The sequence below is a fragment of the Schistocerca serialis genome, chromosome 8, assembly GCF_023864345.2.
Source record: "Schistocerca serialis cubense isolate TAMUIC-IGC-003099 chromosome 8, iqSchSeri2.2, whole genome shotgun sequence".
NCBI classification, from domain to species: domain Eukaryota; kingdom Metazoa; phylum Arthropoda; class Insecta; order Orthoptera; family Acrididae; genus Schistocerca; species Schistocerca serialis.
This window is the reverse complement of record NC_064645.1, coordinates 604,807,676-604,821,165: the sequence shown is the minus strand read 5'-3', so window position 1 is coordinate 604,821,165 and position 13,490 is coordinate 604,807,676. Positions and strand designations below refer to the sequence as shown.

At 34.8% G+C, this 13,490-nt stretch overlaps 1 protein-coding gene across 4 annotated transcripts in view; it reads right to left on the bottom strand.

Annotated features, from left to right (window-relative positions):
• Window positions 1-2,075: 2,075 nt before the first annotated feature.
• The window catches only part of LOC126416212 (anoctamin-1-like), a 253,460-nt gene continuing 242,045 nt past the window's right edge, over window positions 2,076-13,490 (bottom strand). For all 4 annotated transcript variants that reach the window (XM_050083803.1, XM_050083804.1, XM_050083805.1 and 1 more), the window contains 5 exons: window positions 9,648-9,799; window positions 9,351-9,556; window positions 9,087-9,259; window positions 8,908-9,013; window positions 2,076-8,143 (listed from right to left, as the gene is read on the bottom strand). In XM_050083803.1, coding sequence (XP_049939760.1) covers window positions 7,895-8,143; window positions 8,908-9,013; window positions 9,087-9,259; window positions 9,351-9,556; window positions 9,648-9,799 — 886 coding nt within the window. In that variant the 3' untranslated portion in view covers window positions 2,076-7,894. The remainder of the gene's footprint in view (window positions 8,144-8,907; window positions 9,014-9,086; window positions 9,260-9,350; window positions 9,557-9,647; window positions 9,800-13,490) is intronic.

The following is a 13,490-nucleotide window of genomic DNA, read 5'->3' as shown; positions in this document are numbered from 1 at the left end:
TTCACTTTTCATTTGTTAGAGCTGATGTGCTACTTGTCAGTTGGTGATCTTTCTCCCTCTATTTGTTCTGTGCTGTCTATTGTTTAGTTGTCTCAGTAATCTAGCTTCTTATTCTGATCCACATGAACACCCATTTCACAATTCTAATGGATTTTCATCTCAAGTATTTTAAGTCACCCAACTGATTCTGTTGTCAGCGATCTAGGAAAAAGACAGATTGTTACTTACCATAAAAAAAAACACGTCAAGTTGTAGACAGATGTAATTAAAAGACATTTACAGAAAGCTTTTGGCAACAGGCTTCATCAGTGAAAGAAAGACACACACACCGTTCAACACACCTGCCCAAGATGCCGGAGTTGGCGAACATGTGTGCGTGAGGTATGCTTGCTTCTGAGTGTGAATGGTGTGTGTGTGTGTCTCTTCCACTGATGAAGGCTGTGGCCGAAAGTGTTATGTAAGCATCTTTCAACTGTGCCTGAGTGCAACTTGACGTGTCCTCTTTAAGGTAAGCAGCAATCTGTCTTTTCCTACATTGTTGATATTCCTACCTGAAGTTTCCATTGTTTGTTCTGTTGTCAGATTAGATTAGATTAGATTAGATTAGATTAGATTAGATTACTACTAGTTCCATGGATCATGAATACGATATTTCGTAATGATGTGGAACGAGTCAAATTTTCCAATACATGACATAATTAGGTTAATTTAACAACATACTTAAGTTAATATAACAACTTTATTTTTTTGTGTTTTTTTATTTTTATTTTTTTATTTTTTTTTATTTTTTTAATATTTTTTTTCTTAATTTATATCTAAAAATTCCTCTATGGAGTAGAAGGAGTTGTCATTCAGAAATTCTTTTAATTTCTTCTTAAATACTTGTTGGTTATCTGTCAGACTTTTGATACTATTTGGTAAGTGACCAAAGACTTTAGTGCCAGTATAATTCACCCCTTTCTGTGCCAAAGTTAGATTTAATCTTGAATAGTGAAGATCGTCCTTTCTCCTAGTATTGTAGTTATGCACACTGCTATTAGTTTTGAATTGGGTTTGGTTGTTAATAACAAATTTCATAAGAGTGTATATATACTGAGAAGCTACTGTGAATATCCCTAGATCCTTAAATAAATGTCTGCAGGATGATTTTGGGTGGACTCTAGCTATTATTCTGATTACACGCTTCTGTGCAATAAATACTTTATTCCTCAGTGATGAATTACCCCAAAATATGATGCCATATGAAAGCAATGAGTGAAAATAGGCGTAGTAAGCTAATTTACTAAGATGTTTATCACCAAAATTTGCAATGACCCTTATTGCATAAGTAGCTGAACTCAAACGTTTCAGCAGATCATCAATGTGTTTCTTCCAATTTAATCTCTCATCAATGGACATACCTAAAAATTTGGAATATTCTACCTTAGCTATATGCTTCTGATTAAGGTCTATATTTATTAATGGCGTCATACCATTCACTGTACGGAACTGTATGTACTGTGTCTTATCAAAATTCAGTGAGAGTCCGTTTACAAGGAACCACTTAGTAATTTTCTGAAAGACAGTATTGACAATTTCATCAGTTAATTCTTGTTTCTCAGGTGTGATTACTATACTTGTATCATCAGCAAAGAGAACTAACTTTGCCTCTTCATGAATATAGAATGGCAAGTCATTAATATATAATAAGAACAACAAAGGACCCAAGACTGACCCTTGTGGAACCCCATTCTTGATAGTTCCCCAGTTTGAGGAATGTGCTGATCTTTGCATGTTACGAGAACTACTTATTTCAACTTTCTGTACTCTTCCAGTTAGGTACGAATTAAACCATTTGTGCACTGTCCCACTCATGCCACAATACTTGAGCTTGTCTAGCAGAATTTCATGATTTACACAATCAAAAGCCTTTGAGAGATCACAAAAAATCCCAATGGGAGGTGTTCTGTTATTCAGATCATTCAAAATTTGACTGGTGAAAGCATATATGGCATTTTCTGTTGAAAAACCTTTCTGGAAACCAATTTTTTTAGTAGCAAAAGTGCAAAAGAAAGGGAAACTGTTGGAAAGGAATATAGAGAATCATTGAAAGACTTTATTGCTATGCGGAAAGAAGTTTGATTTTACATAAATTTGGATTAAACTATTAAAATATCAAGCATCTTGGTAGAATCTTTGAATGAGTTGTTATTCTGTACATTACACTGATATACATAAAGGGCCAAAATAAAAGGGACAAAACCAAAATTTGTAGTGATTTTAAGTAAACATCCTGTCCCTGAGTTTTTAAATGCTTTTTGACCCTTTCACTGCCATGATGTGCTCTCTACATTCTGTGTTGAGCAAGCTTCTGTCATGGCTGTGCTGTGCACCAACTGCTGGCACCTGTGCTGAGAGAGAGCATTCCAGCCATTATGAAATACACATGATCAAATTTTTCAAAAATTATTGGGAGAAAAAAATTGATTTTTGCGCATCTTACAGTCTGATATCTTCACTTTAAGAAGTGACTGAATTTCTTGTGTTTCCATCAAACTTACTGCACTACTTCAAATTAAATTAAACACTGCACAAACTTTTAAAGAGTTTGCAAAGGTGAAACACACTGTGTAAACTTTGTATATGCTTTCTTTTACCTCATACAATGCGGTGAATAACATGTAGGTAAGATATCAAGCTTTCATTTAAAACTGAGAGCATAATGATATCTCATTTAATTCTCAAATTACTCGATTTTACACACAAAGATTTGCTGCACCTGATGCACCCATTCGTGAACATGTGGCCATAACAATTGTCATATCTCAAATGATTCACGATATCAAAACAAAGTGTTGTTGTTGTTTTTTTTTTTTTTTTTTTTTTTTTTTTTTTTCCAAATGATAGCATGCAATGAGGCAAATATGTTGTATGACAAATACTCAAACTTTTGTAATCACTGAAATATGGAAGAAACTCTTCCGCAGTAGTGAGAGGTTTGCGGATCAGGATGTATGCAGACCTCCATAGCACTGTAGGAAAAACCTAAGTGTTGCACCTGGGTAACAGCATTACAGAACATGTATACACGCCGATAGCAGTGAGAGGGTTAAGCATCAAATGGAATGTTGCAGGAATATGAATACAGTCTTCTAATGACTCAGTTACTAAAAAAACTTATTACATTAAAAAGACAAGACAAACAGTTGTCAAAGCTGTAAAAAGGTGTAACACACATCATTATAAAGCAATAAAAAAACTCTTCACACATCAAGAATGCACCAGTGATCAAATTGTTGGTAACACTTGATGTTTTCAGATTACATGAGTGGCAGAGGCTCTTACACAGTTGCACTCTATTTTACACTGACTTTGAGGAGATTATCTACTCAAAGCATTTTATGTCTTAATAAAATTTGATTGTTATTTATGCTACACTTTTAATTTCCATACTCAGCACAGTTTCTGTCAGCATCTGGGATGTCTCTTAGCATTGCATACAACAAACACAACTTAGATAAAGTGTTAAGATATTTTATGCACTTCTGGCAATTATGATGATAAAATTTGCAGGGTGACACAATAAATGAAAATAAGGAAAGTCAACCTCTCTCTCACTTGGTGAGTGGCATACAACCTATCTACCATTTGAGAAAACTTGCTAGATCTTAGCTGGTCATTCAAGGCCGACATTTTTTGTATATTTTGCGACTCAATCTGGAATTATACTTTGTCTGCAACGCTAGACAGACAATCAAATTCAACATGACGTAAAAATTGCCCATCCATTTACCTGATTTTTAATTGAGGCCAACAACAGTATGATGATGAAGTCAGAATTAAACATTTCCATTTAATTACTTTTAAAACACAATCATCTGTATATTGGCTAGTTTGACATAGCCAAGACACTTTAATGTATGGCTATCAATGAATAGTAAGCACACATTAGAATTTGGAACTGTGCTATACTAAGAGGATTTACATGAATACTAATCTGCCCATTAACTTCACTAACATTTTTTAAATCATCATGAATTCAGCACATCAAACAACAATTAAATATTTAGTTGACAACAAATATATGCCACTGAAATACTATAAAAATATAGATCACCAGCAAAGAAATGACTGAATATAGTCTTCTGGTAAACCTTCCGGTCGTGAAAGCTTTCATACTATGAATATAGTCTTATCCTACTTCTGAATAGAAAGTAAACAGCAGAAGACTGTAGATGGAAATATGGTGTTTTCCTTCACTGTAGCTTTGTCATTACAGATATGCATTTCTTGATGGCCTGCCTATTCACTTCTCTGGAAAATTTGAGAGAATGCAGTGTGTGTATTAGAAGATAAATCACAAGCACATCCCAATGAAATTCGTTATTTATCATCAATCATTAATCTTCTTTAGACTGAATTGATCAAAATGTAAATCAGAGCTGACCATCACTTGAGTCAATTAATGAAACTAATGATGGGAGTTTTCTCAACTGTCTATCAGCATTTAAAATAGAACTGTTATTAGAGTAAATCGAAGGAGAATCAACACACTTATTACAAACTACGTTAACTATATACTGTGTACAAAACACAACTACACACTCTACACTGAACACATTAGTGGAAGATTTTACTGATGAGGGAAAGAATCACAAACAACATAATTTCATAATTCAGAACAACAATTGATACGTTATTTAATTTTGTTTGTGAACAATTTTGAAATTTTCATCCAATTGTTTAACATTCAATGACAGGTGATGAGTAGTGTAGCATCATAACATACAGCACTAAACCAGACAGACAACAAAAAAGAAAGAGGGAAACACTTGTTTTTAAAAGAAGCATTCAAACCTTGTAGATTCTCTCTTTCATTACTTTTTTGTATGTCTCTTCTGACATAACATTTTCATGATGTTTTCCTTCTCGTTGGTTTCAGCAAATTTCATTGACTTTTTTCTTCTATTGAAAACACTAGATGATAGGGTCTAGCTCCGAGTGTGATTATGTCTTCAGCAAAGTCATTATCAAATAATATAATTTAATTCAAACTCTTTTTGGATCAGCTATCTTTGTATTCAATTGAATTTTGCTTATAATACACACATTGCTGTATTTCATAGACTGTGATGGACATCCTATTCAATTTAAGACCTTTATATTTTTCCCCCCATCCTCACAACAGCAGTCCTCTCATTCTGGGGTCTGAGTAACCTGCCCTCTCTCTTAGTTATCCTGAACATTTCCTTCTCTATGACCCAACGGAGAAACTATTGGTTCTAAAAGGCTGTGTAGTGTACATGTGTGACTGTAAGCATTAATTAAATTTCGGCTCCTCAAGATAATTATTGGCCAGAAAATACACCTCAACTTTATGATTTGTATAACATTTGCTGTGTACGGTCACCTGGGAAACACTGGCAATATTTTCATGTAGACCAGAATAACATACAACTGAAGCATTTGACTCCAAATTGTTAGGTAAATATTTTTATTACAAAAATCTAAATTTTGATTGAATTTACAACATTTCTACTCATCTTTATTCAAAAGTCTTAACAGTTTAAATGTCACATTTTAAACTAGCATTTCTTAGTCATGAAAACGTTTTGACATTTGCAACTAAAAGGCACAGATGAAATAGAGGTTAATACATTTGGCAAGATGGAGGCACAGTAATTAAAAAGAAGAAAAACAAGGAACTAACAAAGTAATCATAATTCTAGAATAGCTAGAATGTAACATTTTTTAAATGCCAGTATAGTAAAAAAGAAAATTATTCAAACCTCTCCTAAGGTGACTTCACATGCCATTAAGAAGTGGGTATTACTATGTGTCATGGTACACAGGCTTTAGCAGATCTCCAGAGATGAATTGTTGTAAGCAGTTGTGGTGTAAATGGCTAAACAGATGAGCTGTCACTGGTTCTGTAACTAGATATTTTGTCCCTCCTTTTTTATAATGTACAGGAACATAGCAAAAAGAGCTCATTGTTGAATTCATGTAACAAATAATGAGTTGTTCGTTCAGAATTACATGGGTGTAAAGTCTGAAATGAGGCTTATGAAGCTATTAATGGCACAGTATGTGTTCACATAAGAAACAAAAACCTTAATCTCAGACAGAGGGGCACAGGACAGTATGTACTATGTAGCTGTGACAGTAGATAAGAATAATAATGACCAGCACTCTTAAAATTTGAAACTCTCTTAACTGACAGGGTGGAAGTCAGGTTCCACTTATTAAAGGTAAAGCTAGAGTTAGCAGTACCTGTTAGATTTTTATAAGAGATTACTGAAATGCAGACAATTATTGCTGAAGATCAAAATGAACCCCAATGCGACTGGAAAAAATTTCTCTTTTATATTGTTTGGCATCCATGTGCAGCTTTGCAGCTGCTTCACTTTACATATTTTTCTTCAATTATCTCAAAACTGCATCTATTAGTAGTTCATACAAATTTCTGCTCCCTAATAATACATATGGGTACCCATTTCACAGTGCTTAGCACATCTTAAACCTTCCTGTGGAGTTCATAACATATATTGATTCAATTATTCACAACCCTACACATTCCCTAGAAGAACATAAATATATGTGACATGTAGAACAAACAGTCTACAAACACTTTTGGTAAATTTCTGATTAGTTGTCATACTGGCAAAAAGATTACCAGTTACAGAAAATATTGTATTACTGTATTTTAATAAGTGGAACATAATTTTCAATAAAAGTATATAAAAGTGTGTCTATGTATAACTTTCTGCACAATAACATTTTCACTGAAATATATATGCACTATGATGCCTATGACAAGACTGTTTTCCTTTAATTAAATGCATATCAAACTAACGTTAATTTCAGGTACCAGAGAAAGCTTAAAGTGCAGGCACGAAGCATACATCACATAAACAACAAAGTATTTTGGCAATAGGATCTGCTTCTTTTCATAAATCACATTATAAATGCAACTTTGGAATCATTTTCATTGAACTGAAACTTTTACACTACATTATTTTTTTGTTATAAATAATATAAATTGTGATGTATTTATATCAATAATTAAAGGATTAGCAAAAAATTACAAAATGTCTAAAAACATCTGTAACATTTAAATATACAAATATAAAAGCTAGACTATCCCTTCATTATCATTTACTGAATAGAATATAAAAATCACATTACAAACAACACATCATAAAATTGTTCATCCATTACTCAACAATAAAAATTTAAGTACCAACATTCAGTACCACAACACACATTTACAATATACACTATGTAAAGCTTTAACTTCACAATGCCTCAACCACGTATGAAAAATGACAGAATTCAATTCCATCATAAACATAAAATAAAAAGGACTCTTTACTGACCAACTGACAACTTGAAAAGCAATACCAAATTGCTTTTTCATGTAAAAACCTAGCTGCTACATGTTTTTCATAAACTTTCACTATTTCAGTAGCAAAATATATTTCAGATCTGTTCCTCTTCTTGCAATGAAGATATGAAATTCTGAAATATGTTAATAAATATAAATATATTGGCAATAATAGATATGTGACCACAAAAAGTTTACTGCCTCTGTTCTTTAGAATACAACTTTATACAAAATAGCCATGAGAATATAGATCTTTGTTGAAAACCTTCACATTCCACAACATTAGAAGCAGTTTTATACATTTACATAAAACTATTAGTAATCTGAAGTAAATATGAAATCGAATGTGATTATACTTCCTCAGAGTAAAATATACAAAAAGGAACTCATAAAGAAATTCACAGTGCTGGCTTCTCTTGACATAAGCCACTTATCTTTTTAATAAATTAACTGCTTAAAGCCTGTAAAGTTACAATAGCATTTTTATGCACTTTACCTTATTAAGAAAAATAATAAATAACTTGCAACTCAAACAACAAGATTGTTCCATTGGCCTTCACGATGTCTAATACCATTTTCACCAGATCCTCCTTTTCTCTCAGCTTCCAAGAATTCCCCTGAACTGACTTGACTCAAGCGAGCACGAGCTCTCATTGCCTCCTGTTTAATGATGATTTCATTTGTCAAATATGCTTCACGTCTTATTTCATCCCGCAGTTTCCGAGACATGTCAGGTATACACCACTCCACTGCAGCCATCACAACTCCCACAACATTCTGAAAGTGAAATTTTCAGTGAGGATCTTTTAAGACAAACATTTCTTGAGGTACACATAATCTGTAATTACGCTTAGAATTAAATCAAAATACTGCCTCGAAGGTGCATAACATGGAGATTTAATGATTTAAGTCTGGTGAGAGAACAAAATCAAACTACTGTATAAGCTGCAACATTTTCTTAAATTTTGCATTTACACAATCCTTGGAATTTCATGCATTTCAGCACTGACTAATGCTTTTATTATATGCTAATATGTCCACAAAAACATTTAACAGCAATTTCCTTCTATGAAAAATAATAATTTTCATTGAACATAGACCACCAGTACCACAATCAATAAAATTCTCCTACACGTGTGACCTTATTATGAAGTAAATAAAACTAACAATGTTTTGACTACTGTTGCATGCAGCTTTCATCAAGTAACAAAATTCACCAAAAACCAAGTTGCATGAGAGTGTGAATTGAAATGTATGGTACCTTATGTAACATTTAAAGCTATTAGATCATTATTTCAGTCACATTACATGTCTGAACAACAGAATACAAAGGGATTCTCACTTTCATATTGCTAATGTCCTTGCAGCTATGTACAAGAATCCACTTAAAATATGATACATATGCAGAAGGTAACACACTTGATGAATTACATGTTTCTTACAAATACAAGTGGCAGTTATTACCACAGAATAATATTCAATAATTTTTACTAGGCACTTCAAGCAAATCCAAAGCTTGATATTTAAAAATTATAAATTACCTGAAAAACAACTATAAATGCCAGTCTTGCTGCCAGAACATGCCAGTAAATGGGTGGCCGCTTATATGGATGACGGTCCCAAGGAGGATTGCGATATTCTAAGTACCTAGAAAGAGTTACACACATAAGAAATCACATACAACTTTATAGCACAGTGTAAAATATTTTAGCCCACTTACCTGCACATTGTGACATTTTCTGGATGTCGGGGTGCATAGTATGATGGAAAATCTGATGTATTGAAATATGCTAGCGAATGATTCAGGAAACCCTCATCTGTATGGTTTGGGTTGACGACTGACATATACACTAAACGTGGAATGAAATTTGAGGAAAATGCAATAATAAATGCCTGAAAAAAGAAGGTGACAATGAAGCAATGAATGTTGTCTCATAATACCATTTTTTTCCCTATAACTTACACTTTTGGATAAACTACTTACATTTGTCATAACAGCTAGTCTTCCAATTATATCAAGTATGCGAAACCATACTCCTATATCTTTAACTCTGTGAGGCACAGGACGCCTATAAAATTTGAGGAACTTCTTTGCATCCAGTCTCATTTCGAGCACATTATTGAGAAGCGCAAAGAATGGAGCAAGTGGAAAGGCCGCGACAAAAATTGTAACAAATCCATACTGTAAAACTAGGAAAATTCAAATTACATTAACCTTACACTTTTAATTAATAAAATAGAAACAAACATAGCTTACAATGTTCTTTAAATATGTACTTACCCATTTCCAGATATTCTGGAAAAAGTCCTCTCGGACCCCAGTCCAAAAGCCTATAATCTTGGGCCCAGCGAGTGCTGCTCACAGCTTTTGCATCATCTTCTTTTCCAAGTCCAGTTAGCAGTTTGAAAGTATTGTACCATTTCTGTAGCAGTCTACACATAAAATAATAAGTTACAAGATAAGGACGGGAGAATTTTTAAATCAAAATAACAGACTAACAAATTAATGAGATTGTAGTTGGCATATCAATGTACATACCACATTTCTCATTAATCTATTATTCAGGTCGCACTTTTCAATCCACTGATTACAACAGTACAGTTAGTTTCACTGGAAACCGTGTTAATGAATAGCATCTGATAATTGAAATTGTTACTACAGCATGCAATTGTAAAGTACTATCAGCTAATTAGCAGATTTGAGAGTACTGGCACCACTCATTAGAAACCCAGCATTTCATTGTTTTCAGTAATGTCTTTCAGTGCCCTGAAAACTAATGAATCTATCTGTAGCTAAGTTCAAACACAAAAAATTACTTTTCCCATTTGAACCAGTATGCCTTTATGTTTCAGGATTTGAGTTTATAATTTTGTTGCCCTACATTTTTCTGAACCAGATACCATCCTGCATTATTCAATTAAGCCCTCAAATTAAAGAACTGACTAAATTATTATAATTTCCAATATAGCAACTTTACTCAAACAGGTAATTGACCACAGAGGCATACAGTGTGCTAATCAAACAGTACTGAGAATGTTCATAATTTGCCAGTTAACTATCTTTTAGCTAAACCAAATCATTACTGGAACTAACAGGTCGTGTACATTATTTAAGTCTCACTCTGAAGTTTTACAGGCTATAATATAATACAAGATTATGAAATAACATTATGACAATCTATAAGTACTGCTCCCCTCCCAAAAATCTTCAGTATGCAACTGACACTCAGCATATTAAGATCTATGCATAACAAGTCCACGCTTCAGTGCTGAGAGCATATGAGTAACATCTCCATGAAACCTCAGAGCTAACATTTGACAAGATAAGATCCATGTACAACGTTCCTACATCAGTCTTAGGTTGGTTGGTTGGTTGTTTTTGGGGAAGGGGAAGGAGACCAGACAGTGAGGTCATCGGTCTCATCGTATTAGGGAAGGACGGGGAAGGAATTCGGCCGTGCCCTTTGAAAGGAACCATCCCGGCATTTGCCAGGAGCGATTAAGGGAAATCACAGAAAACCTAAATCAGGATGGCCAGACACGGGATTGAACCGTAGTCCTCCCGAATGCGAGGCCAGTGTCTAACCACTGCGCCACCTCGCTCGGTCACGTCAGTCTTACACTCAATTAATGCCTATTGATAGTCTGCGCACTGCTATCATCAAACTACCATCTTGATGAATGTGCAGTTACAATTATGATCACACTGATCACATTAACAGTTTTGGGGGTAATTACATTAATGAAAATAAGTGACTCCCTGGGTACAGTTATGTTTATAACTAAATGCATACAGTTAGTGTTTCACAAACTTTTGAATTGTCAATGACAGAACACATTAGGGCAACAGATAACGAAGTGTTGTATTAATTATAATAATGAAATCATATTTCAAATCTCAGTTTAACAGTCACTAAATAGTGAACTTCTGCTAGTGGACTATTACGACTGCATGTTGCAAGGGAATTCAGTGAACTGTAAAGTAATGTCACATACATGTGTACCAGGGGGCCTCACAAGCTGGGGTTGTGTGGGAGAGGAGGCATGGGGTGTGTGTAATGAATATGAAAAAGCAGCTGTAACCATAGTGTACCAATTTTTAAGACTTAAAATTATCACTAGAAGTCATGAAAATGACATAAAAATTACATATTATTATATAAATATTATATATAATACAGGGGTTGGACACCTTTCCATGGGACACTGCCTTATCATAGACACCTTCAGTGCCGGGCAGGAGGCTTTGCATGCTTTCATGAGGTCGAGAGATGTACCGGTGGTAGTGCAGCTACTGGCACAGTCACCCAAACCAGAGTGGTCTCGAGTGAGGAGCCAGACAAGTGTGTCCCACACCATAGAGTAGGGGGACTCTATAGGCTAGGTCATCAACCCCTCTAAGGGAGCTAACCCCAAAATGAAAGCCCAGTCTTCCAGGCTGGGTGTTGATCACAGTGTTGTAAAAATCTATTATTGCAAATAATTCAACGAGGAATGCCAGACTGCCATGAAGATGACAAACTGTGCAAGGAAACAGGAATATTGATTTACCAGTGCTTAAATTCGGAACATTGAAATTGCGTACACTGTTGCAAACAGGAGCAATGAATAGTGTCGCAGAAGAAGTGCTAAGGCATGGAATAGGAGTTGTTGCACTGCTGGAAATCAGGTGGAAGGTAAGAGCAGAGGAGAGATTTATAAGGAGAAATTCTCCCTGTACTATTCTGAAAAAGAGGATGTGACCTTTGTGAATGTATATGCAGCAACAGAAGAACCAGATTAAGATACTGTGGACAACATCTATGATCAATTATGGGATGTTTGTGATGGAATACCCAGATATAATTCCAAAATAGTTCTTGGTGACTATAATGCAAAATTGGGAAAGGAAGAAGCATTCAGAAGTGTGTTTGGTAAGGAAAGTATGCATGAGGAAACTAATAATAATGGTACGAGGGTTTCCCAGTTTGCTTCTGAAAACAAGTCGAAGGCTGTAAGTACCTGTTTTCCAAGGAAAAATATCTACAAAGAGACATGGAAAACGCCAGGAACAAATGAAGCAAACCAAACAGACCATATATTGATATCAAACAGGTGAGCATGTGATATGGAAAATGTGCGCACTTACCGAGGAGCTAATTCTGATTCTGACCATTACCTAGTAGGAGCCAAAATGAGACAGGAACTTGCCCTGGCTGCCAAAGGAAGTTGTGCCACAGTAAAGAAATGGGATATAGAACAACTGGAAGATAGGTCTACTGTTCTGGAGCACCAGAACAGATTGAGACAGAAATTACAAATGAAAGATGGTGGAGATGATATAGACAAAGAACGGAATTCTATTAAAGATGCCATTAGGACAACAGCAGATGAAATACTGGGGGGAAACAAGGAGACTCAGGAATAAAGACTAGTTATGATGAATGGTGACAGGCAGTGGAACAGATAAAGGAAGCATGGCTGAAAAGCTTGCAGCAGAATACTAGATCAAGTCAGGCATTACAGACAGCAAGGGTATGCAGTAGGAAAAAAGGGGAAGCCATGAACAGAAAGATACAGGAGATGGAACAGCACTACCAAAGGAATGAAAACAGAAAATTCTACAAGAAAATTAAAGAAGGAACTCAAGAATATAGTTACTTTTGAATACATTATGGGGGCGGCAGTGATCAATGTGTTAACAAATAAGTATTATTAAAAACAATCTTGATCACGATTTATTTATCAAGATGACCACAGCAGTGGACGAAAATCGTCACCTTGATAAATAAATCGTGATCAAGACTGTTTTTAATAGTAAATATTTCAGGAATACAGATTGAAAATAACTTGTAAGGACAAAGAGGGAAATTTGCTGACAGATAAACAAGATGTTCTGGATAGATGGAGAGAATACTTCAAGGGAATCTTGGAGGGCAGTACTACCAGGAATGAGTATCCACTCTGTTATACTACAGATCCAGACCAACATTAGAGGAAGTACAGAAGATGGAGTATTGTCCACAAACTTATTAAGTTGCTATGGAATCAGGAAAGACTCCCAGAAGAATGGATCTTAGGTGTAATTCAACCAATACACAAGAAAGGAGACAAGACCTGCTGTTCAAATTACCAAGCAATTACC